The 24884-nt window shown below is 46.9% G+C and overlaps 1 protein-coding gene across 1 annotated transcript in view; it reads right to left on the bottom strand.

Annotated features, from left to right (window-relative positions):
- Positions 1 to 24884, bottom strand: part of PRR14L (proline rich 14 like) — a 91830-nt gene that overhangs the window by 13719 nt on the left and 53227 nt on the right. The window contains exon 7 of the mRNA XM_075320692.1: positions 22956 to 23062. Within this exon, the coding sequence (XP_075176807.1) occupies positions 22956 to 23062 (107 nt within the window). The remainder of the gene's footprint in view (positions 1 to 22955; positions 23063 to 24884) is intronic.

Below are 24884 nucleotides of genomic sequence, written 5' to 3' on the forward strand. Positions count from 1 at the left end.
GGACCGTCCAGACCTTCTCTCACAAGGTCCGTTTTTCCGCCAGAATTTTGCGGCTCTCAGATTGACGGCGTGGCTCTTGAGTCCTGGATCTTGACGACTTCTGGTATCCCTCCTGAAGTCATCTCCACTATGACTCGGGCTCGGAAGTCTTCCTCGGCCAAAATCTATCACAGGACCTGGAGAATTTTCCTGTCCTGGTGTCGCTCTTCCGGCCATGCTCCTTGGCCTTTTTCCTTGCCGACCCTCCTGTCCTTTCTACAGTCCGGTCTGCAGCTAGGACTATCCCTCAAGGGACAGGTCTCGGCTCTGTCAGTGTTGTTCCAGCGGCGTATCGCCCGGCTGGCTCAGGTGCGCACCTTCATGCAGGGCGCATCTCACATCATTCCGCCTTACCGGCGGCCTTTGGATCCCTGGGACCTTAATCTGGTCCTCACGGCCTTGCAGAAACCCCCCTTTGAGCCTCTTAGGGAGGTTTCTTTGTTTCGTCTTTCACAGAAAGTGGTCTTTCTAGTGGCCATAACTTCCCTCAGGAGAGTCTCTGATTTGGCTGCGCTCTCTTCGGAGTCACCTTTTTTGGTTTTTCATCAAGACAAGGTGGTTCTCCGTCCGACTCCGGACTTTCTCCCTAAGGTGGTATCTCCTTTCCACCTTAACCAGGACATTTCCCTGCCTTCCTTTTGTCCGGCTCCTGTTCATCGCTTTGAAAAAGCGTTGCATACTCTGGATCTGGTGCGGGCGCTCCGGATCTGTGTGTCTCGCACCGCTGTTCTTAGGCGGTGCACCTCTCTTTTTGTGCTGACCACAGGTCGGCGTAAGGGCCTCTCGGCTTCTAAGCTGACCTTAACTCGTTGGATTAGGTCGGCCATTTCCGATGCCTACCAGTGTACTCAAGTGCCTCCCCCGCCGGGGATCAAGGCACACTCGACCAGAGCTGTCAGTGCCTCTTGGGCTTTCAGGCACCAGGCTACGGCTCAGCAGGTCTGTCAGGCTGCCACTTGGACTAGTCTGCATACCTTTTCGAAGCACTACCAAGTGCATGCTCATGCTTCGGCAGATGCGAGCTTGGGCAGACGCATCCTTCAGGCGGCTGTCGCCCATTTGTGAAGTTAGGTTTCGCCTACTTCTCAGTTTTCTGTTTATTCCCACCCATGGACTGCTTTGAGACGTCCCAATGTCTGGGTCTCCCATAGGAACGATAAAGAAAAAGAGAATTTTGTTTACTTACCGTAAATTCTTTTTCTTATAGTTCCGTATTGGGAGACCCAGCACCCTCCCTGTTGCCTGTTGGCAGTTTCTTGTTCCGCGTGTTATCACCGGCTGTTGTTGTAGACAGAGGCTCCGGTTGTTCCGGTTCTTGCTCTCTCTCTACTTGTGGGTGGCTATTCTCCTTCAGCTTTTGCACTAAACTGGCTATATTTGGTTATCCAGGGGGTGTATATGCTCAGAGGGAGGAGCTACACTTTTTAGTGTAGTACTTTGTGTGTCCGGAGGCAGAAGCTATACACCCAATGTCTGGGTCTCCCAATACGGAACTATAAGAAAAAGAATTTACGGTAAGTAAACAAAATTCTCTTTTTTTCCAAAAATTGGGCCACACAGACACCCCATCAGTGGCAGCACTTGTGCCCTAGTTGCAAACAGGATGTTTTGATTTGCATCAAGCACATTCCAAATCCACAAGCATTTACTCTCCCCAGGATGACACAGGGGTAGTAAATTCCTTCTGGATCCATGACTTGTTCATTTTGATGAATGTCAGTCTGTCCACATTGTCACTGGACAGAAGCGTGCGCTTATCTGTCAGCACACACCCAGCAGCACTGAAGACACGTTCAGAGACAACGCTGGCAGCTGGACATGACAAAATCTCCAAGGCGTAAGTTGAGAGCTCTGGCCATTTTTCAAGATTTGAAGCCCAAAATGAGCAAGGCTCCATTTGCAAAGTCATGGCATCGATGTTCATTTGGAGATACTCCTGTATCATCCTCTCCAGCCGTTGACTATGTGTCAGACTTGTTGTCTCTGGTGGCCTTGCAAAGGACGGTCTAAAAAAATTATGAAAAGATTCCATAAAATTGCTGTTACCAGCACCAGATACGGTGCTACTGGTACGGGTAGACTGTTGAAGATGACTAGACCGTCCCATGTTTGTCAAGTTACAACTGGGAGATTCACTCCCTGCACCTGCACGGTTGTTTGGTGGAAAAGCCGAGCTAAGATCGAGTAACAGCTTCTGCTGATACTCCTGCATACGTGCGTCCCTTTCTATGGCTGGAATTATGTCACAAAATTTGGACTTGTACCGGGGATCCAATAGTGTGGCAAGCCAGTAGTCATCATCACTTCTAATTTTGACAATACGATGGTCATGTTGGAGGTAGTGCAGCAAGAAGGCGCTCATGTGTCTTGCGCGGCCATGCGGACCAAGTCCACGCTGTGTTTGTGGCATAGAGGTGCTACCCGTTCTTTCTTCCTCTGACATCTCCCCCCAACCTCTTTCAACTGAAATTTGACCAAGGTCTCCCTCATCCGCTGAGTCTTCCATGTCCATGGACAGTTCGTCCTCCATTTCTTCATGTTCTCCTGCACCTTCCTCAACATCTCGCCTGCTACCATGCGCCCTTGTTGATCCCTGTCCCCCATGGTCCTATGCCTGCCGCCTTGGTGATGATGAACGTCTGGACCTTGGTGATGATGTTGTGTCTTGCGCATATGAATCCTCCTGTAGTTCCTCCCCTTCCTGTTGTCCCACCCCCTGACTCCGATTAGTGTTTAGCGTGTGCTCCAGCACGTAAATGACTGGAATTGTCATGCTGATATTGGCATTGTCAGCGCTAAACATATTCGTCGCCATGTCGAAACTCTGCAGAAGGGTGCATAGGTCCTTGATCTGAGACCACTCCATCAGGGTGATCTGCCCCACCTCTGCATCTCGTTGGCCCAGGCTATACGTCATGACGTATTGCACCAGGGCTCGACGGTGCTGCCACAGTCGCTGTAACATGTGGAAAGTCAAATTCCAGCGTGTCGGCACATCGCATTTCAGGCGATGAACCGGCAGGCCGGAAGACTTCTGGAGCGATGCAAGTCGCTCAGCTGCGGCGGTTGAACGGCGGAAGTGAGCAGACAGTTTTCGTGCCCTGGTCAGAAGGCCATCTAGGCCGGGATAGTGTGTTAAGAATTGCTGGACAACAAGGTTCAACACGTGAGCCATACAAGGCACGTGTGTCACCTTGCCCAGGCGAAGGGCCGCACCCAGGTTTGCAGCATTGTCGCACACGGCCTTACCAGGCTGCAGGTTGAGTGGAGACAACCATTTATTAAACTCGGACCGCAGAGCTGACCACAACTCCTCAGCTGTGTGACTCCTATTCCCAAGACATGTCAAGCTAAAGACCACCTGATGCCGTTGCGCTCTGCTGCCAGCATAGTAATGAGGGGTGCGTGATTCCTTCTGCGCAGTGAGAACGCTGGTGGCCTGACCAGGCAGGCTTGGGGCGGAAGTGGAGGAGGCAGAAGCAGTGGCGGAACTTGGACAGACAGAGGATTGACACACAAGTCGTGGGGACGGCAAGACTTGTGCAGCAGACCCTTCACCATCTATCACCATAGTTACCCAGTGCCCAGTGAGCGACATGTAACGTCCCTGTCCATGCTTACTGGTCCAAGTATCGGTGGTGAAATGCACCCGTTCACACACACAGTTTCTCAAGGAAGCGGTGATGTTGTGTGCGACATGCTGGTGTAGCGCGGGCACACCTTTCTTAGAGAAGTAGTGGCGACTGGGCATCTGGTACTGGGGCACAGCGACAGACATAAGGTCTCTAAAATCCTGTGTGTCCACCAGGTGGAAAGGCAGCATTTCGGTAGCCAAGAGCTTACAGAGGGATAAAGTCAACCTCTTAGCTTTGTCATGGGTCGCAGGAAATGGCCTTTTATTTGTCCACATATGAGGGACAGAGATCTGGCTGCTGTGTGTGTAGACAGTGTTGAGTAGGGTGTCCCTGGAAAAATGCAGCTTTGTGAGGAAAGTGCAGGCGGAGACATGATGTCGCCTTCATCCAACGTTGGTGCTATCGATGTCTGAGAGAGCTGTACACACGCACTTGTTTCCCCTTCCAAACCAACTGACGACCTACCAAGCAAACTGCCTGTTGCGGTTACAGTGGTGGAAGTTGTGCGTAGAAAACCAGGTGTGACAGCTGTCCCCACAGTCCTAGAAGATGAAGAGCGCGCGGATGCACTGGAAGGGGCCGGCGGTGGATGGTTCGCATTGCAGCACGGTGAGCTTCCCATCGGGACATATGATATTTCTTCGTGTGACGATTCATGGAAGAAGTTGTCAAACTGCTGAGGTTTTGACCTCTACTAACAGAATCACGACAAATTTTACACATCACATAATTTGGGCGATCTTTTGCTATGTCAAAAAAGGACCAGGCTAGGCAAGGCTTAGAGGGCATGCGACCTGTTGATCCACCCCGACTAGTGCTCAGAGGCAGAGTGGTGGCTGAGGATGCAGTTGTAGACGTGCTACCAGTACTCCGACTCTGTCCAGGAAGGCGCAAGGTAACTTCGTCATCAGTTGCATCCTCCTCCACCACCTCTGTTGACCTCCTCGAGTGCCTGACTGTGGGTTGACAGTAGGTGGGATCTAGAACTTCCTCATCAATTGTTGTGTTTGCACTCCCCTCACCCTCAGACCGAGCCCCTTCTTGCCCTGACCGAATATTTAAGTTGTCATCCCAATCTGGTATCTGCGTCTCATCGTCATCAGTATGTTCCTCATTGTCTATAACAACAGGTGTTACAGTTGGTGAAAAAGGGTCATTATACTCAGAAACTTGGTCCTCACGGCCTGAATCAGAGTCACAAAGGTTCTGGGCATCACTGCAGACCATTTCCTGTTCTGTACTCACTGTAGCTTGGGAGCAGACCTCTGATTCCCAGGCTATAGTGTGACTGAACAGCTCTGCAGACTCAGCCATCTCAGTTCCACCATACTGTGCAGGGCGGATGGAGACTTCAGAGCTGGGAGAAAGCAAATTTGATTGGGATGACAACTCAGAGGACTGGTGTTTTTTGGATGCGGTAGTTGAGGTGGCGGAGAGGGCACTTGTTGGACCACTTGAGATCCATTCAAGCATTTTCCTTTTTTGGCCATCATCTACCTTTGTTCCAGTTGTCAGTGTCCGTAAAAAAGGGAGCACATCGGATTGTCCACGGTAAGTAGTAGACATCTTACTTTTGCTGGAAGATGGTCTATCTTCAGCAGATGTTAGTGGAGCTTTGCCACCTTCACCACGGACAAACCCTTTTTTTCCTTTTCCAACACGCCTCTTACCCTTTCCACCAGCATCTGTCATTTTGCCACTCATGTTGATTGCGACAAGATTGTGCACTGAAAATGTGGTAGTAAAAATTGAGAGGTGGTGTAGATTGCAGCGGTGGTCTATCTTTATTAACAGCAGAATAAACAACAATAATTATCACTGACAATGCAACTACGGCCCTTAAAGTGGCAGCAGTGTTTGCTAGTATAATGGCTTAGCTACAATGAGTTGGAGTGTTCAATGCAGGCAGACGTGCTGCAAATATCTTTGCACTAGTGGGACTATACAGAAGTCCAATAGCCACGTTTAGGATGCCACTAGGTACACTCAGTGTTTGCTAGTATAATGGCTTAGTAACAATGAGTTGGAGTGTGCAAAGGGCAGCAGGGTACAGTGGCAGGGTTGTGGGTCTCTGGGTAGAGGAATGGAAGCCTGCCTTTCTATCCCTCCTAATGGGGAAATGCAGCGAGGAAATCCCTGACCTTAGCTATACAGACGCTGTCATCTTGTGTAGCTGTTAAACTCTGTTTTCAGGACCTGTCACCTATGGCTCTGACCCTGCCGGTATGAGCCCTTAAAAGGACTGATAGAAAGTGCTATCCCTAAGCTGTCCAGCGCTGTGTATGGAGCGCATACAGCAGTATCGGCGATAGGACTCAGGACGGAGCTGCGCCAGTGATGTCTGACACCAAGGACTCAGAAGGCAGATAATGGCGTGCTGGAGGAAAATGTCCGTTTTTATAATGCAGGGACATGTGACATGGACATCCTATCACACATGCCGTTGCTTCTCTGGCTAAAAGTCCACTTAGCTGTGTGTGTGTCTGGGATTGGCTGACATGCTGGCCCTCCCCACTACACACGCGCGCTTAGGGAAGGAAGACAAGGAAAAAAAAAAAAAAATGGCGATCATTATCCAAACAGCAGTGATCTGAATGCGCTGTTCCCGCACACTATACACTGAAATGTCATAATAGTGTGAGTCACAGAGTGACTTACACTATTACAGCAGAAAGCCAGCTAGAAATTAGCTGTTTTTTTTTCTGCTAGAACCGTTCTCGAATGTATCTAGAACTATCGAGCTTTTGCAAAAAGCTCGAGTTCTAGTTCGATCTAGAACAGCCCCCAAAATCACTCGAGCCTCGAACTGGAGAACCTCGAACCGCGCTCAACTCTAGTAATAACATGCTAATAAATGCGCAGCGTCAGAGGATGATCTCACTTACCTCTCTGACTGCCATCGCGTCAGACACTGGATTTCGGCTCAGTGCGTATGACCCCGGAGGTTCCGTCATGCGTAGTATTTCAGTTTGAAGCCAGGACGCGTACACCCGGCTTCAAAGTGCCCATGACCAAAACTCTGGGGTCATGCACACTGACCCGAAATCCAGCGTTTGACACAATGGCAGCGGTGAGGTGAGTGAGATAATCATATGATGCTGTGCATTCATTAGCATGTTAGCACACCCACAGGGGTGTACTAACATGCTAATGGAGCCGACTAGCCAGGGGAACGAACACCCAATGCACTAGCCCCTGCGCTCATTAGCAGACGATAAAAGATCTTTAGAAATACTTTTTCTAAATATCTCTTTATCTATGTTAGTGTATACAGGGACGGTTAGAACTGCTTGTGGTTCTGGGTGCAAATTGGACTTCACAGGTTCCCTTTAAGACAAATATTATTTCTTTACCAAATCCTTCTTTTCCTACACTTTGTTAGAGAACAATCACTTTCTGATAACGTTTGGGCGATATAGCATTTACAGTGGGTGAAAAAAAAAAAAAAAAGTATTGAACACATCACCAATTTTTCTAAGTAAATATATTTTTAGAGGGGCTATTGAAAGGAACTCCTCACCAGAAGGTGGTAACAAAGATGTTCATAAATTAAGTTGTGTAAAATAAATGACAAATTACACAGGGGGAAAAAAAAATAAAAGTATTGAGCACATGAAGAAAAAGGTGCAAAAAGCCATGACGCTAGTTGAAATCTATGAGCAATTAGAAAGCAATCCTGCCACATAATGAAAAATATCAGCTGATTAAACTGATGGCCTATAAAAAGATGTCTCATTACCAATGTGCCACACAAGAAACATCTCATGATGGGTAAAACCAAAATCAGTGAGCTGTTTAAAGAGATTTGTAACCTTACTGTTGCAAAACATACTGATGGCATTAGTTAAAGAAAGATTTCTAAAACTTCTGAAGCTTCCAGTGAACACAATTCAGACCATAATCTAGAAGTGAAAAGATTATCGTTTCATTATAAACAGTTAATGACCATGTGCTCCCCGAATGATTTCCGACAGAGGAGTGCAAAGGATCAGAAGAGTTATCCAAGAGCCAAGAACCACCTGTGCAGAGCTACAGAAAAACCTGTACCAGCAGGAACAATTGTATAAAAGAAAACAATAAGTAATGCACTAAGCCTCCATGGCTTGTATGCACGCCAACCATGTAAGACTCCACTGGTGAACAAAAAGCATGTTCAAGCACATTTTAAGTTTGCACAACAACATTTAGACAAGCCTGTGAAATACTGGAAGAATACCCCACGTGCAGACTTATTAGGCAAGTTGTATTTTAGAGGACTTATTTTATTATTGATTAACAACTATGTTCTCACTAAATCCAAAAGACTCAAATATCAAAGCTTAATATTTCTGGAAGTTGGAGTGGTTTTTTTTTTTTTTAGATTTGGCTATCTTAGGAGGATATCTGTTTGTGCAAGTAACTATTACTGTGCAGAATTATTAGGCAACTTAATAAAAACCAAATATATTCCCATCTCACTTGTGTATTTTCACCAGGTAAACCAATATAACTGCACAAAATTTAGAAATAAAATTCAGAAACAAACCCCCCTCAAAAAAAAGTGACCAATATAGCCACCTTTCTTTATGATGACACTCAACAGCCTACCATCCATAGATTCTGTCAGTTGCTTGATCTGTTTACAATCAACAATGCGTGCAGCAGCCACCACAGCCTCCCAGACACTGTTCCGAGAGGATGTAATGTTTTCCGTCCCTGTAGATCTAACATTTTATGAGGGACCACAGGTTCTCTATGGAGTTCAGATCAGGTGAACAAGGGGGCCATGTCATTTTTTCACCTTTTAGACCTTTACTGGCCAGCCACGCTGTGGAGTAGTTGGATGCATGTGATGGAGCATTGTCCTGCATGAAAAAGTAGATTTTGGGTACTCACCGTAAAATCTCTTTCTCAGAGCCTTCATTGGGGGACACAGGAAACCATGGGTGTATGCTGCTGGCACTAGGAGGCTGACACTATGCAAATAAAAAGTTGGCTCCTCCCCAGTAGTATACACCCACTGACTGGAGCTGAGGAGATCAGTTTGTGTAAAAGCAGTACGAGGAGAAGCTTGAAATCCAGAACATTCCGGATCCACTGAAGTCTTAGAAAAGGGCGGGAACTGTGTCCCCCAATGAAGGCTCCGAGAAAGAGATTTTACGGTGAGTACCCAAAATCTACTTTTGTCTATCGCTTCATTGGGGGACACAGGAAACCATGGGACATCCTAAAGCAGTCCCCAAGGGTGGGGAAGAGTAAGACCCGAAAACAGGCTAAGCAGAGACGAGATTCTGTGACCGGAACCTGGTCCTAGACACCTTAAGGAACCCTTACCCGGCCAGGAGCCGAAGTATAGGGGAAGAGTTAGAGTACTAGGGAGTACTAAGAACTAGTGTAAAACGCGTGTGCTGGGGATTAGGATGATCAGGGAAAAACTGCATCCTCTGAGATCTGTACCTAAGAAAGCTAAGAATCTAAGGCGACTGACAGCAATAGGTCGGGCTAAGAAAAAAAAGCCCGACAGGCCATGGTACTACGTTTGAGAGTGGAAGAATGAGCGAAGAACAAGGGCACCTGGTAGAGGTAGGTGCCAGGTATGCGGAGGCCAACGGAGCCTTGGCCCTTTACTGCTGCAGGATGACTAAAAGGGAAAACCGACTGCCTAAAATGGTGCAGGGGAATCGAGATACTCGAGAAGAGTGTAAGGGAATTCCGCCATAGGGGAACTTGACCTGTTGATTACACAGCACCTGAGGGAAGTGATCTGACCCTAGTGGACGAAACAGCCTGTAGGCGGGAAAATAATACGGGAGATAGTTCCCCTGTGTATAGAAGAGGTCCAGAGAACTTGTGACGTCCGGAGAAAAATTAGAAGGTTAAGGAGCCAAGCAAATCCAATAACCAATTTCCACTATGACGTGACAGACAGGAGAAGGGAGTCCGGGCATCTACAATGACGTGACTGGGAAAACTCGAACTCTGGAATCGGGTACTAGATGACCATTGAAGTGAATTACTGGAAGGAGAACCCCCTATGGGGGAGGGCTCTTGTGAATGAAAAAAAGGCACAAGACCTGGGATGTATGACCTGGAATGGGAGAAGGAAGAACCCTTTCAAGGGGGACTCAAGGAAGGGCTCAGGCTATGTCACCGGCCTAAGCGCTAGCCGACCAGAGGAGTGACGCCTATCCTTGGAAAGGTGGCAAGGAAAACGGAAGAGTGACGGAAGAATGAGTAAAATATTATTATTATTATAAAACGCGTCACAACCAGAAGTGACGACGAAGGGAAATAAATGACCGAGAATATGTGAGTTTAAATGGTCTGGCAGGAACTCTGCTTGAAAAGTGCAGGAATGCACAAGCGTCTGAGACCAAGCGGTGGAGAGTGGTCGTGGAATTTGGTATGGCGGAGACTTCGGAGAGATCTAGCATATCTCCAAGAGCCATCTAGAATGGCTACGAGAGAGGGAAAGGGAGGCAGACCCGGGACATGCGAAATGAAGACCCCTCTTGGCCTGAAACTGAAGCAGTTCATGTCTAGGTGTTAGCGAAGATTGGCAGATCAGACGGGGACCACTCGCTGTAGTGTTGAGTGTTCAGGTGGAAACACCCAGTGGCCTGAGCATTCAGGGCTCCCTGAAGAATTCTGTTGCGGAAAGTAGACAGAAGACAATTTTTGAAACCTACAACTTGTCCGGAAGAGTGAGCCCAATGACTGGGCCGTCAGGATACTAGAAGTCCCTTGGTGAAACTGGCCCTCCGTGGAATCAATACTGGTTAGACGATCCTGTGTCTGGTTCTTAACTTCATCTGTTGACTGTGAAGGGACTGAGGAAATCTGATCTCTATCTGAAAGAGAGAGAATGTAAGTAACGACCTATGGTTTTAAACCTATACAGTACCTGGCCGGAGCCCTAGTGGACGGCGCAGCCAAGGCTGGTCTAGGCCAAAGAATAGGCGGATACCAGAAGTACTATGAACCACCCGAGGAAGGTGGCAGGAAGTAAAACGGACAACATACTTGTTAGCAGACAGAGCTGTACCTTGCTTACCTTATTTGAGAACCAAAATGACTGCTGCTTCAAGAAACGACGCAGCCAACGTACGGTCAAGAGAGAAAAGCCTTTCTTCGTGGCTATCTTAGATGAATGGTGCGAGGTAGGAGAAGGTCCCAGGCCACTGGGAAGCGACCAAATGAGAGCTGCTGCTGCTGGGCTGCATCATGGAGTCCGTGGTTGCTGCAGGGAGTGAATCACACGACCCTCCAGTCAGAAGGTCGCGTATTACCTTACCTCGAGATCACGTTACACGTATGGTGTGAGGTAGGAGATGGATACAGATTGCTGAGAAGTGAGTAAATAACTGCTGCAGAAAGAGAAGACAATGAACTGGCCAGAGGACCATGGCTTACCTCCTGTTTACCTGAATGAGTGGTTTGAAGTAGGAGAAAACCCCCGGGTCACTGGGAAGCAACTTAATGACAGTTGCTGCTGTACCGCGTTAGGGGTCCATGGAGACCAAAGTCCTCGCCTCAGTCGAAGATGAAGGAGATACATGACCCACTAGGTGAGGTAGTCTGTTCGACTCACTGGGTCGTGAGCAGAGCAACACATACCTGTTACGGTATCCAGCTTCTGGTCTGGAGAAACGCTAGCCCATTGGATAGCGGGCAGGATCATCGATATTGAATACTGGCACTGAATGTGACAGCTGCTGCCGTGCCGCCTCATGGGGCAGTGTTGGATGGAGCTCTCGCCTCGGTCGAAGATGAGCAAAAAAGCTGAACAAAGCACTCGAGCCTGTTGCTGTATTCGGCTTCTGGTTCTGATAAGTGCTGGCCCATAGGCAAGTGGGCAGGCTCATCAAATCACTGTCCCGCTGTAGTAGACAGGTGCATACAGAAACACTGGCACACAAGATAGAGGGCACGTTCTGGAAACGCTAGCACACCGGATGGTGGGTAGGTGCATAGACAAACACTGGATAGTGGATACTGGCCCCCTGGAAGATGGACCGACATATAGAGACACTGGCACACAAGCAAGTGGACAGGTCTATGGAACTGTCAATCTGGATGGTGGAGAGGTTGATAGAAAAACCTTTAGCGCACTGAAACGGACAGGTGCAAGAAGAAAACTGACACTCTAAACAGTGGGTAGGTTCACAACAACACTGTTACAGTGGTGTAGACAGGTGCGTATTGAAAACACTTACACTGAGTAGTGTAAGGGCTTGTGAAAACACTGGTACACCAGAGTAAACAAATGCACGTAGAAAACACTGACCCACGGAATAGCGCACAGGATCCCCAAAGCACCTGGGTATTGGAGCACACAGGCATGACGCAGACACTGGCACACTGGATAGGGGACAGGTACAGGGAAACGCTGGCACACAGGAGTAAGTCAGTGCGTAAAGAAACGCTGGGCCACTGGATAGTGGACAAGTATGAGGAAACACTAGCACACCGATGAAAACTAGTAAATAAAGAAACGCTGGCATGCCGGTGTAGATGTAGACCAGTGCGTAGAAAAAATACTGGCACACCAGATAGCGAACAGGTACATAGAGACACTTGCACACTGGTGAAGACTAGGGCATAGAGAAAAGACAGGCACACTGGATAGTGGACAGGTGCGTAAAGACACTGACACACAGGTGGAGATCACGGGCACACTGGTGTAGACCAGGGCAGAGAGAAACACTGGTACATTGGGTAGTGGACAGGTACATGAAGACACTGACACACTGGATAGAGGGCAGGTACCTGGAGACACTGGCGCACTGGTGTAGTAGACCAGTGCGTAGAAAAAACACTGGTACACTGGGTAGAGGACAGGTACTTGGAGACACTGGCACACTGGATAGTGGACAGGTTGACATAAAAAGTGGACAGGTCAAGAACACTCACCCTGTGGTAGATAGGTACATAAGGAACACTGACACGCTAGATAGTGGGTACAGGAGAGTGGGCAGGAGCACGAGACACATTGACAGTGGAAGTGGACAGGACCACAGAACACTGGAGTACTCCTAGAAATGGGTAGGTCAGGGACAGCACACTGGAGAAGGGTGACCTGACAGAGGACCGGTGGCCCCTAGCCGAGCGTGCGTGTAGAAGGGTGCTATCCCGCACTTGTAGAAGCGGGGGGAATCGGGGCATGCAGTAGTATGAGGTAGCTAATACTCCTGGGCTGAAGTAGTTCTGTAGACATATATGGGTAACAGGGGAGACAGCTCACTGTAAGTGAACGGGAACTCCGGGATCAGGAGTAGATGCCTATGGTAGCAAATAGTGCTACCAACAAATAGGAGGAAAACGGGTTTAGACGCATGCTAAAAGGTGTCTGTCTATTTTTTTTTACATCCGTCTTGCAGAGACTGGGAGCAGGTAGGAGAGGCCCAGGAGAGGCCAGTGGTGCCCGGGCAGCCCAGAGCGGTGACCGCGGGGGGGCGCTTGGCTGCAGGTAGTGCAGAGAAGCTGTTTGGCTGCGAGTGCGCGCTGGGCCCTGAATCGCTTAGGCTGCCTGCGGGGAGCTCTGAAGCTGCGGCGGCGCTACTTACCAAGCAGGGAGGCTTGGTCTGTGGGGCTGGAAGGGCAGGCAGAAATGACGTACCCGGAGGTCTCGGCGCCGGGAAGGGACGTCAGGCGCCAGGAAGGAGGGGGGCGGCTCCTGCACGAGGAAGCAGGATGGCTGGGATAGGAGCTCGCGCGACAGAGGAGGCGGGCCAGCATTTGAAAAGCCCGCGCGAACAGAAGAATTCCTGGCTGGGGGTGTGGCTTGGAAGGCGCCCAGACGCTTAAGAGGCCAGGACGCTGGAGGGGGCGTGGCGCAACTGAGGAAGGAGGCCGCAATGGAGCCGGGGGCTAAATTTTTAAGCTAGACCGCCGGATGGGACGCCTATTCGTGAACGCCAAGGCCGAGGATGAGCGCAGGGGGCCGATCGGGTGCAGGGAGGCCACACTACAGGGGAGGGCAAGCTAGAGAGGGGCCTGAGGTGGATGGCTCTAAGGGAGATATCAGGACCCCCTGACCCAAGTGGAGAGGGGGCTGTGAGGATTATATAAACAGGATCCCTCCACCCCTGACCCAGGATGGGGAAGAAGGAGGGGGAGTGCAGAGTACTTATCTTGAAGGTCCCGTCCCAGCTTGTCCTGAGGTGATCCTGGATCCATCCTGGAAGTTGAGCGAAGACATCTCGACAGTCGTCCCGGGCAAAATCGAAGAGAGACCGGAGGGGTACCTCTCCATCCCAGGTACGGTCTTCGTCCTCCTACCCCACAATCAGGCTCGGGAGCAAGAGAGTTTAGGGAGGGGGGCAGGACCCTCCGCCTTTATCAACGACGTCGCACTTTTCCTCACTGCGGATGCACCTCGAACACTTTTCTGTGTTGGAGGGGCCAGGTACACTGCCAGACAGACACGGAAGACAACAGTAGTGGCGGACGGACCCCACTCTGTGCGACCGGTCTATGTGGGAGAGCAGGGTGAGCGAATACACCCTGTCGCCCGACGAGCTGTGTCTGAAATACAAAGTGAAAACATTAATAAAACACAACAATACAAACCTGAGGGACTGAGAGCAGCCCCTGCGTGTCCAACCTCCTCGGACACTAAGCAAAAAACTGATCTCCTCAGCTCCGGTCAGTAGGTGTATACTACTGGGAAAGAGTCAACTTTTTAGTTGCATAGTGTCAGCCTCCTAGTGCCAGCAGCATACACCCATGGTTTCCTGTGTTCCCCAATGAAGCGATCGAGAAATCATGTTTTTCTTGAACGATATCGACTTCTTCCTGTACCACGGCTTGAAGAAGTTGTCTTCCAGAAACTGGCAGTAGGTCTGGGAGTTGAGCTTCACTCCATCCTCAACCCGAAAAGGTCCCACGGGTTCATTTTTGATGATACCAGCCCATACCAGTACCCCACCTCCACCTTGCTGGCGTCTGAGTCGGAGTGGAGCTCTCTGCCCTTTACTGATCCAGCCTCTGGCCCATCCATCTGGCCCATCAAGAATCACTCATTTCATCAGTCCATAAAACCTTTGAAAAATCAGTCTTAAGATATTTCTTGGCCCAGTCTTGACGTTTTATCGTCTGTTTCCTGTTCAAAGGTGGTCGTTTTTCAACCTTCCTTACCTTGGCCATGTCCCTGAGTATGGCACACCTTGTGCTTTTTGATATTCCAGTAATGTTGCAGCTCTGAAATATGGCCAAACTGGTGGCAAATGGCATCTTGACGCTTGATTTTCCTCAATTCATGGCCAGTTATTTTGCGCCTTTTTTGCCCAACACGCTTCTAGCGACTCTGTTGGCTATTTGCCATGAAACGCTTGATTGTTCGGTGATCACGCTTCAAAAGTTTGGCAATTTCAAGACTGCTGCATCCCTCTGCAAGACATCTCACAATTTTGGACTTTTCAGAGCCTGTCAAATCTCTCCTCTGACCCATGTTGCCAAAGGAAAGGAAGTTGCCTAATAATTAAGCACACCTTTAATAGGGGGTTGATGTCATTACACCACACCCCTCCTCATTACAGAGATGCACATCACCTGATTTACTTAACTGGTAGTTGGCTCTCAAGCCTATACAGCTTGGAGTAAGACAACATGTATAAAAAGTATGATCAAAATACTCATTTGCCTAATAATTCTGCACACAGTGTAGACTAGTGTGGTCAGATCAGGCCAAAATTGAACTCTTCGGATGCTGTAATGCATTCCATGTTTGGAGGCTAAAAGGCACTGCATATCACCCAATAATCATCATACTAATAATAAAGTTTGGAGGTACGAACATCATGGTGTAGGGCTCTTTTTCAGCATACGGCACTGGCAGACATCATAAAATGAAGGAAGGATAAATGGACAAATGTACGGAGACATTGTTGATAAAAAATCTGCTGCCATCTACCAGGTGATGATGAAACAAGGATTGACATTTCAGCAAAACAAACAATGATCCCAAACACACAGCCAAGGATACTGTCACAATTGGTTTCATAGAAAGAAGATAAAGCTGTTTGAATGGCACAGTCAATCACCTGACCTGAATCCAATAGCAAATTTATGGAAGGAACTAAAGCGGAGAGTTCATAGAAGAACCCACAAAACCTTCTGGATTTGAAGAGCGTGTGTGTGGAAGAAAGGTCAAAAATAAATAAATAAATAAATTAATAAAATAATATAATATTACACATGAGAAGTCGTCTTGAAGCTGTAATCACCAACAAAGTATTAAATAAATTTCAGGAAGCATGGTCAATACTTTTTTCCTGTGTCATTTGTCATTATTACACTTGACTAAATGTATGGACCGCTATGGTTTTATTTCTTCACCTATGTTGTGAATTAGATGGGTTGTTACAGACTTCTGATGAGAAATTCATGTTAATAGCAACTTTAGAAATATATTTACTTAGAAAATTGGCAACAAGTTCAATACTTATTTCACCCGCTGTATATAGATCTCGTACACATTGACCATATACTATGTCCATGCATTAAATTAATTATCCCACAAATCTGAAAACTCCATTAGACCACAATATATTATCATTTGGGCATTACACAGGAGGGCAGGACAATCTACTGTATTTCGTTGCATGAAATAGTCAGTTGGGGTTTTGGCTTCTCACCCACTTGAAGTGCAGAGGAGGGACAGAGGTTAATGTCCTTCACAGCATTTCATAAGATTGGGCCATGAAAAAAATTCATCTTATGTCCGTCCCAAAGATGTATTTCAAACAGGGGTAATTGGAGAAAACCCCCACTATTTTGGAAACTTCACTTCTCAAGGAATTCCAAATTCATCTAGGGGTTTTGTGAGTAATTTAGACCCACAGATGCCTCTCAGAATTTATAACATTGGACCATGGAAATACTGGATAACGTTTTAGTAGGAAAAATGTAAATATATGTTATACATTTTTCATTTACGCAAGAGCAAAATAGATGATAATGAGCTCCATAATTTGTTGCATAATTTCTCCCAATTTGCAGTGATACCCTAAATGTGATTGTGTAAACAGTGGTTTCCTCACTGCGGGGTGGGGTTAAAAGATGAGAGCACCATTTGGCTATGCAGCGCAGATTTTGTCAGAATAGTTAGCGATATTTGCAGAGTCCATAAGGTGCAAGAACAGCAGAAACCCCCAACGGTTAGCCCATTTTAGAAACTACTCCAAAATTAATTTTTGGCTGTATTGACTAATTTTCCTTTTTTTCTTGAAATTTGCAGATTTACCTTATTTTTTGGACTATAAGACGCACTATTTTTTCCCCAAAATGTTGGGGGAAAGTGGGGGATGCGTCTTACAGTCTGAATTTAGGGCTGCGGGGAATGAGGATGCTGCTGTGGAACGGGTCATCGGCGGCACGAGCAGGCTGTAGCAGCCTGCCGTGACCACGTGGATCCGCTCATGTAATATGCGTGCCCATTATCTCTCAGCGCTGAAGCCGGCGCTGACAGGTGGGCGGGGAATGCGCGCATATTAAACAGCCTGCCCGCATGATCACCCCTGGCAACTACAGCCTTAAGTGACCATGTGCGGCTGTATTCACTGCTCCCTGCGCATCACCATCAGCGCGGGGTGCAGTGAATCAGTATAACTCACCGGCCACGATCCCTGCAGCACCGCAATGTCTTCCTGTCTGTGCCGGCGGCGGCTGTGTGGAGACTAGCAGCGCGCACAGCGATGACGTCATCGCTGTTCGCACGTGTCCACACGCAGCCGCCCGACACAGACAGGAAGACATTGCGATGCTGCAGGGGAATGGGGACGGCTCCACACAGATCAGTAGCGCTGCTGCTGACACAGACGGAGGAGGAGCGATGCTGCAGGGAGTGAGGAAAGGTATGAACGTTTAATTTTTTTTTTATGTGCCACAGGATGCGGGCCGTATACCAGGATGGGGGTATATAGCAGGATGGGGGTGTATAGCAGGATGGGGGTATATTAACAGGATGGGGTATATAAGCAGGATGGGGGTATATTATGAGCAGGATGGGGGTATATAGCAGGATGGGGGTATATTAACAGGATGAGGGTATATAAGCAGAATGGAGGTATATTGCAGGATGGGGGTATATAGCAAGATGGGGATATATAGCAGGATGGGGGTATATGCCAGGATGGGGGTATATAACAGGATGCGGCCATATGCCAGGATGACGGTATATAGCAGGATGGGGGCTATACCAGGATGAGGGACATATACTGCATATACAAGGCAGGAGGATCATTACCAGGCTGGGGTACCTTAGTAGAGAATTTGGGGACATTACCCCCATAACAGTGTCAGCAGCAGATCCTCGCCCCATCACAGTGTGTCATGACCACATTTTTTGCTTAAAATTTTATTTTCCTATTTTCCTCCTCTAAAACCAGGGTGCGTCTTATGGTCCGGTGCGTCTTATAGTCCGAAAAATACGGTACCTGCTTAGTTCTCATACACTCTGCCCAGTTTGTGCTTTTGGAGACACACACAAGTGTAGGGCTTTGTTCACACTAGAAAAAGGAATTTTCTCAAGAATTTTTTTGAGAGTCTGAAACATTACCGCACTTGCATTCAAAAACCGCACCGAAAACCGCATGCGGTTTTTCCGCAGGTTGGTCCCTGCCTTTTTTTTTTACCATTATCTATGGCAAAAACTGCAGGTACCTGCAGAAAAGAAGTGACATGCTCATTCCTTTACTCAAGAAATTCTGCAGAAAGAATGTTCATGAGAAAAAAAAATGCAGTGTGCTCACAGCTATATTTTTTCCATAGATTTTGCTGTGAATGTCTGCAGAAATTTTCAACCATTTTCTGCAGAAATTTCTGCAGCAAAACCACAAAAAAAAACCCCGCGGGCAAAACCGCAGTGTGAACAAGGCCTTAAGAAATGAATTCTCCCCCACTACAACATGCAAAACATGTGGATGCTAAATGTGACTCAAAGGTGAAGGAATCATTTGGATGTGAGAGAGTACAGATTTCATGGAGTATTATTTGGTCAAAGTTTTGAGACCAGAACAAATCTTGTTGATGATTATTGAAATACAATATAAGCATGTCAACGTTTTTAAACTTTTGACAAATATATCAAGTTTATGCAGAGACTCAATATTTACAGTGTTGACCCTTATTTTTCAAGACTTCTACCATTTGCCATGGCATTATGGATAGTGGCTTCTGGGCCCAATTTCTGTGGTTTTGGCTTTTCTACCTCCTTTTGGAGGATTGCCCATAGGTTATCAACAGGATTGAGATCTGGAGAATTTACTGGCCATGGACACAAAATGTCAATGTTTTGTTTACTGAGCCATTTGGTTATCACTTTTGCCTTGCGACATGGTGCGCCATCAGGCTTTAAAAAGCAATGTTTATCACCAAATTGCTCCTGGATGGTTGGGAGAAGTTGCTTTTGGAGAATGTTTAGATACAATTTTGCCTAAGAACACTGCTGTGAATACAGAATGGTGAGTGATCCCACTGCATTGGATTAAAAGCAACCCTAGTCATGAATGGTCTCAAAATGCTTTACTATTGGCATGACTCAGGACGCACAGTAGCCCTACTCTTTTCTTCTCCGGACAATCATTCTTCCAGATGTCCTACATAGTCAGAACAGGGCTCCATAAAAGAAAATACCTTTACCCCAACTCCTCTGCAGTTATCCCTGTGCGTACTGAAGAATGTCAGTCTGCGCTCGATGTCTTTCTTGGAGAGTACTAGCTTTTCTGCTATTCTACTTGACACCTGGACAACCTCCAAAAGCCTTCATCTTACTGTGCATGAAGATGCATTAACACCTGCCTACTGCCATGCCTGAGCAAGCTCTGAACTGGATTTAAACTGATCGCATAGCTGAATCCTCTTTAGGAAATTGTCCTAGCACTTGCTGGTCTTTCCTGAACGCCCTGAAACTTTCTTCACAGCAATTTAACCTCTCTGAAGCTCTTGATGATCTGATAAATGGTTGAATTAGGCACAATCTTAAAATTAATGTCCTTGTCTGTAAAGCTCTTTTGATACAAAGTAGAGATGACTGCTCATGTTTACTTGTAGATAACCATGGTTACCAAAAGAAAACAATTTCAAGCACTAGCCCCCTCCAATAGGCCGCAAGGTTCATGTGGCATAACAATATCACCTGGGCCCATAGAGAACTGAAACGGACAGCATTGGAATGGTGTCAGCAATGCAGATGAATACATGTTTTTATTGTATAAGAGGGACTACTTGATTGAAAAAGGGGTTGTAGTAGGTGACAAGCCCTTTAAATGAAACTTCTCACTATAAAAACTGTGAAAACCAACATTTGTGTTAGTCTGAAAACTTTAGGCCATGACTGTAGACTCCACAAGTGCTTGGTTATTGCCAAAGTTGCATTAACACAGTGTATTCCGGACAGGTATCAGTGTGACAATTTACAATAATGTAGTAACAGCAAACTTGTATGGGGAGGTTTTATAAACCAGTATTGGAGCTTCAGGGCTCTTCTCCACTTGCGATTTCTATGTGCGAGTGCGATCAGATAGAAAATCGTATCGCACTCACACCAGTGTTAAATCAATGAGGCTGTGTCCTCTTGCTAAATGTTTTACAGCACGTCTCGCATGCTGCGATTTCACCGAGTCTCAGCTCTCGCACCCCCATGCAAGCCTATGGGAGCGAGAAAAAAAAAAAATCAGAATCCGGGTGGCATGCGCATGTCATACAGATGGCATACGCATGTCACACAGATCTTGACACTTGCATACCGCGTCAGACTGGCTACCGGAGGAATCTCCAGTAAAACCAGGCCTGGCCGCGGTTACATGCACTGAACTCCGGAGCTGTCACCTGAGCTCTAGAGTGCAGCCTGAACAGCGAGCGCCGAGTGATTGATTCCCCGGTGATTGCTGTGCAGTTCAACAGAGCTGCAGACAGACCGGCCTGATTTCTGGAGTTCAGTGCAGGTAACCGCAGCCAGGCCTGGTATTACTGGAGATTCCTCCGCTAGCTAGTCTGACGCGGTATGCATAAACACTCACATAGCACCCACATGACGCTCGCATGTCAAACGGATGCTATGTGAGGAAAAAAAACCAAAACACCGTACGCAGATCATACGCAGGACACTCGACTCACATTTTGAGCCGAGTATCGCTGTGATTTTTAAAACACAAGTGGAGAAGAGCCCTCAGGCTAAGGACACACGGCGAAGAACACAGAGCAAGTGGAATAAGAGATAGAGATTATAATATATATCCACTTAGTAGAAAGAAGGGCAGCACCATGCTTCTGTCCAAGAGAATTTTTTTTATTTTTCTTAGTGGAGCAGGTACATCAAGGTAGCGGGGAGGTGAGGAGAGGCAAACTGAGGACGACGGCGGCCGTTTCGCATGTCTGTGCTTCGGCAGGTCCTTTCTGCTAAGTGGATCTATGGTCTGGACTAATTCTGGGATTGTGCACCCATGTTGTCTGCAGGATAGTAAACATTTGGGAGATCTAGCGGTGCCCGATGGGCTCTTGATATGAAGATCATATATATATATACACACACATATACACATACATACATACATACATATACACATATATATATATATATATCTATTTAAAAAAAAAAAAAACGCATTCCACTCGGATCAATGTTACTCTATGGGGCTGCTCCCATTTGCAATTATTTTTCTCAGCCCTAATTGGATTGCGAAAACAATCGCAGCATGCTGTGAGTGGAGTCAGATTCATTTTAACTTGCACCCATACAAGTCTATGGGTGCAAGAAAAGCATCACACTGCACTCGCATTACAATGAAGTGCGATAATCGCATCATGTGATAATGGAAAAGATAGGGAGATTAGTCACTCCCTCTCCTCCGATTGCATCACAGGATAAGGACACTCTCCTTAGGGGTACTTCACACACAGCGAGATCGCTACTGAGATCGCTGCTGAGTCACGTTTTTTGTGACCTCATTAGCGATCTCGCTGTGTGTGACACTGAGCAGCGATCTGGCCCCTGCTGTGAGATCGCTGCTCGTTACACACAGCCCTGGTTCGTTTTTTTATTGTTGCTCTCCCGCTGATAAGCACACATCGCTGTGTGTGACAGCGAGAGAGTAACAATCCTGAATGTGAAGGGAGCAGGAGCCGGCGTCTGACAGCCTGCGGTAAGCTGTAACCAAGGTAAACATTGGGTAACCAAGGTGGTTACCCGATATTTACCTTCGTTACCAGCCTCCGCAGCTCTCATGCTGCCAGTGCCGGCTCCTGCTCCCTGCACGCGCTAAGCTAAGCGGTGTGCGCTGGTAACTAATGTAAACATCGGGTAACCATACCCGATGTTTACCTTAGTTACCAGTGTCCGCAGCTTCCAGACGCCGGCTCCGTACAAGCGCAGCGTCGCTTGCACGTCGCTGCTGGCTGGTCACTGGTCGCTGGTGAGATCTGCCTGTTTGACAGCTCACCAGCGACCATGTAGCGATGCAGCAGCGATCCTGACCAGGTCAGATCGCTGGTCGGATCGCTGCTGCATCGCTAAAGTGTGAAGGTACCCTTACACTTGCTTAAGAGCAGGAGCTGGGGGTCATTAGCATAACAAATCCAATGCTCTCGCATGAGATGCTCAATGCCTGTGTGCACTTAGTCTTAGTGTTGTAAAAGGTCCTGCCACAATTTGTATAAAAAGCAAAAAACACACAATACCCAAATTTTCCCGTAATGTGGTAATGACTAGTCAGAGCACCATCTTGGAAAGTGTAACCCACCCTATTCCTCCCATTGTGTCCCTGTCCTGCAAACTCTATATAGACCTTACATTTAAAGTAGTATATATGATAATATTTACAAACAAGCAATGCACTAATGTACACTTCAACTCTACAACAATGAAAACATGTCACAGTATTGGACGCTCCATTAGAATTACAGAAATATACTTTGATAACATCATACTAGTCAAATATTCTCCTGTATACAATGTGACGTCCTATACCCAGGTGCAGTAGGAGGATTCTGTATTGCGAGGTGGCAGACGCTCTGCTGAGGTTCAGTGTGAGTTATAGCAGCTTACATTTTCATACAGATCAGCTCATTCTGAAGCCAATGAACTCACACTAAGAGCCTGACTAGATCTACATCAAAGCGAAGGCTGCACACCTCACAATCCACTTCAGCTACACAATGTAGATGCATCTCCCTGTCCCAGGCTGAGAAGCATGCTACATTACCTTGTTTTTAATACAAGCAAGTGGGTACTCCATTCTTGTAGTGGCGCAATATCGCTTTAACATACATAGAATGGTAACAATACAGTGTCTGAAGGCATACCTTTTTGGTTTCGGGAGACCCATTGGTGTCAGATTTGGATCTGGTTTGGGAACAGTTTTTCGGATTCGAATTTGAGAGACCCGTTGAGGTTTTCTTTCTAAGGATTCCTGTTGTAAAATAATAAAGTGTTTTGTTTCTATTGAACCAAAGAAAAAGGCATTTATAAAAGTTGAAAAGTAAAAGATGGTATAATGTAAATTTATGAAGATGGTTTACCCAACTTGTTCAGGCTTCTGCGGAAAGCATTAGTCTAAGGGCTCATTCAGACGACCGTTCCGTATGTCCAGGTCAGTTCCTGGTTTTATTGCAGACCTACTGACAAGACCATCTTTTCAATGTCTTGAGTAGGATAGGATGGCACACGGAAGCACTTCCGTGTGCATCAGTTCCTACACAAAAAAAAACAAAAACACAAACATGCTGTATGTCCGTTCCGTTATTATGGAACATGTCCTATTATGTTCCGTAATTGCGGACCGCGACTCAATACAAGTAAATGGGTCCACGAATTCCCTGAATGCCGCACGTAAGCACTCCCACCTTGCAGCACAGTATATCAGAATCTGCTTGCACAGCAGTTTGTGATCAGCTGCGGGGCAATGAGGAGTGCTGCCGTCAGGAGGTTAACCAAGTTCATTACCTGCGCTGATGGTCTCCACTGCACTCCTGACGTCAGCGCTTGTCACTGACTTCCATTGCCCGTAGCGATATCACCTCAAGTCTCGCGGGAGCTCGTAACGTTCTTGCTAGTCACAGTCTCAGGCTGCCTGCGAGACTTGCGGTTAGATCGCAGTGGTCATTGAATTCAGTGACGAGCGCTGACATCACGAGTGCAGCGGACTTAATTACCGCAGGTAATGTATCTAGTTAACCTCATGACATTGGCGCCCATCATGCCCTGCGGTGACCTGGGCTGACCTATTGATGTTAGTTCAGATCACTACACTGCTCTTCCAGCCAATGGGGAACATTCTGTTCTTCATTGACTGGGACAGTGACTATGGTATGGATCGTCGTGGGACCCCTTATTGGATTACGCCAAATTTGGATTTGATTTTTCTTTTCAATAAATTGGTGAAGAGGGAATGTGTTGGGGAGCGTTTTTTCAAATGAAAATTTGTTTGTCTTCTATTACGGTATTTATTTATTTTTTAATTACTGACTGCATTAGTGATGTCGCGTATCTGATAGATGCCGTGACATCACTAATGCCAGGGTTTTATGCCAGGTGACATTACACAGCTGATAACAACCTCATATATTACCATGTTTGCCACCGCACCAGGGCAACGGAATGAGCTGGGATGAAGCACCAGAATTGGCGCATCTAATGCATGCGCCATTTCAGGGGTGGCTATGGCCTGCTATTTTTAGGCTGGGGAGGGTCCAATAACCGTGGACCTTTCTAGTCTGAGAATACCAGACCACTGCTGTCTGCTTTACCTTGGCTGGTGATCGAATTCGGGGGGCTAAATAAAAGGCTAAACACCGTTTAGTGCCACATGAAAGGCACCAAAGGATGCAAGATTACAAAATGCAGGGGAACATTCTATACAGCTTTGGCAAAAATTAAGAGACCACTGCACATTTTTCTAAAAATGAGCTTCTCTACATGTCTGACAGCCATTCCATTCCAGTGTCAGTTGAATTCCAACCAGACTACACCTCATTCTGCTTAATGTGCTTCTGATTAGGTGATGACCTGAACTAAATATTATTTAACGAGGGAAAGTATAACAAAAAAACAAAAAAAACACTGCTGTGGTCTTCACAATCCTCTTGCAATAGAACATGCTGGATGGCAAAACAAGTGCTAGTTATATCCCTAAAGTAATAAGAATGAAAAAATAAACTTAACCATGCCAAATGAGTGGAAAAGAAAAGTCTTGAGTGAGGAAAAGAAGTGCTAAATTCTGGCTTTACTAGCAG

Source organism: Anomaloglossus baeobatrachus, chromosome 1 (assembly GCF_048569485.1).
Source record: "Anomaloglossus baeobatrachus isolate aAnoBae1 chromosome 1, aAnoBae1.hap1, whole genome shotgun sequence".
Lineage (NCBI taxonomy): Eukaryota > Metazoa > Chordata > Amphibia > Anura > Aromobatidae > Anomaloglossus > Anomaloglossus baeobatrachus.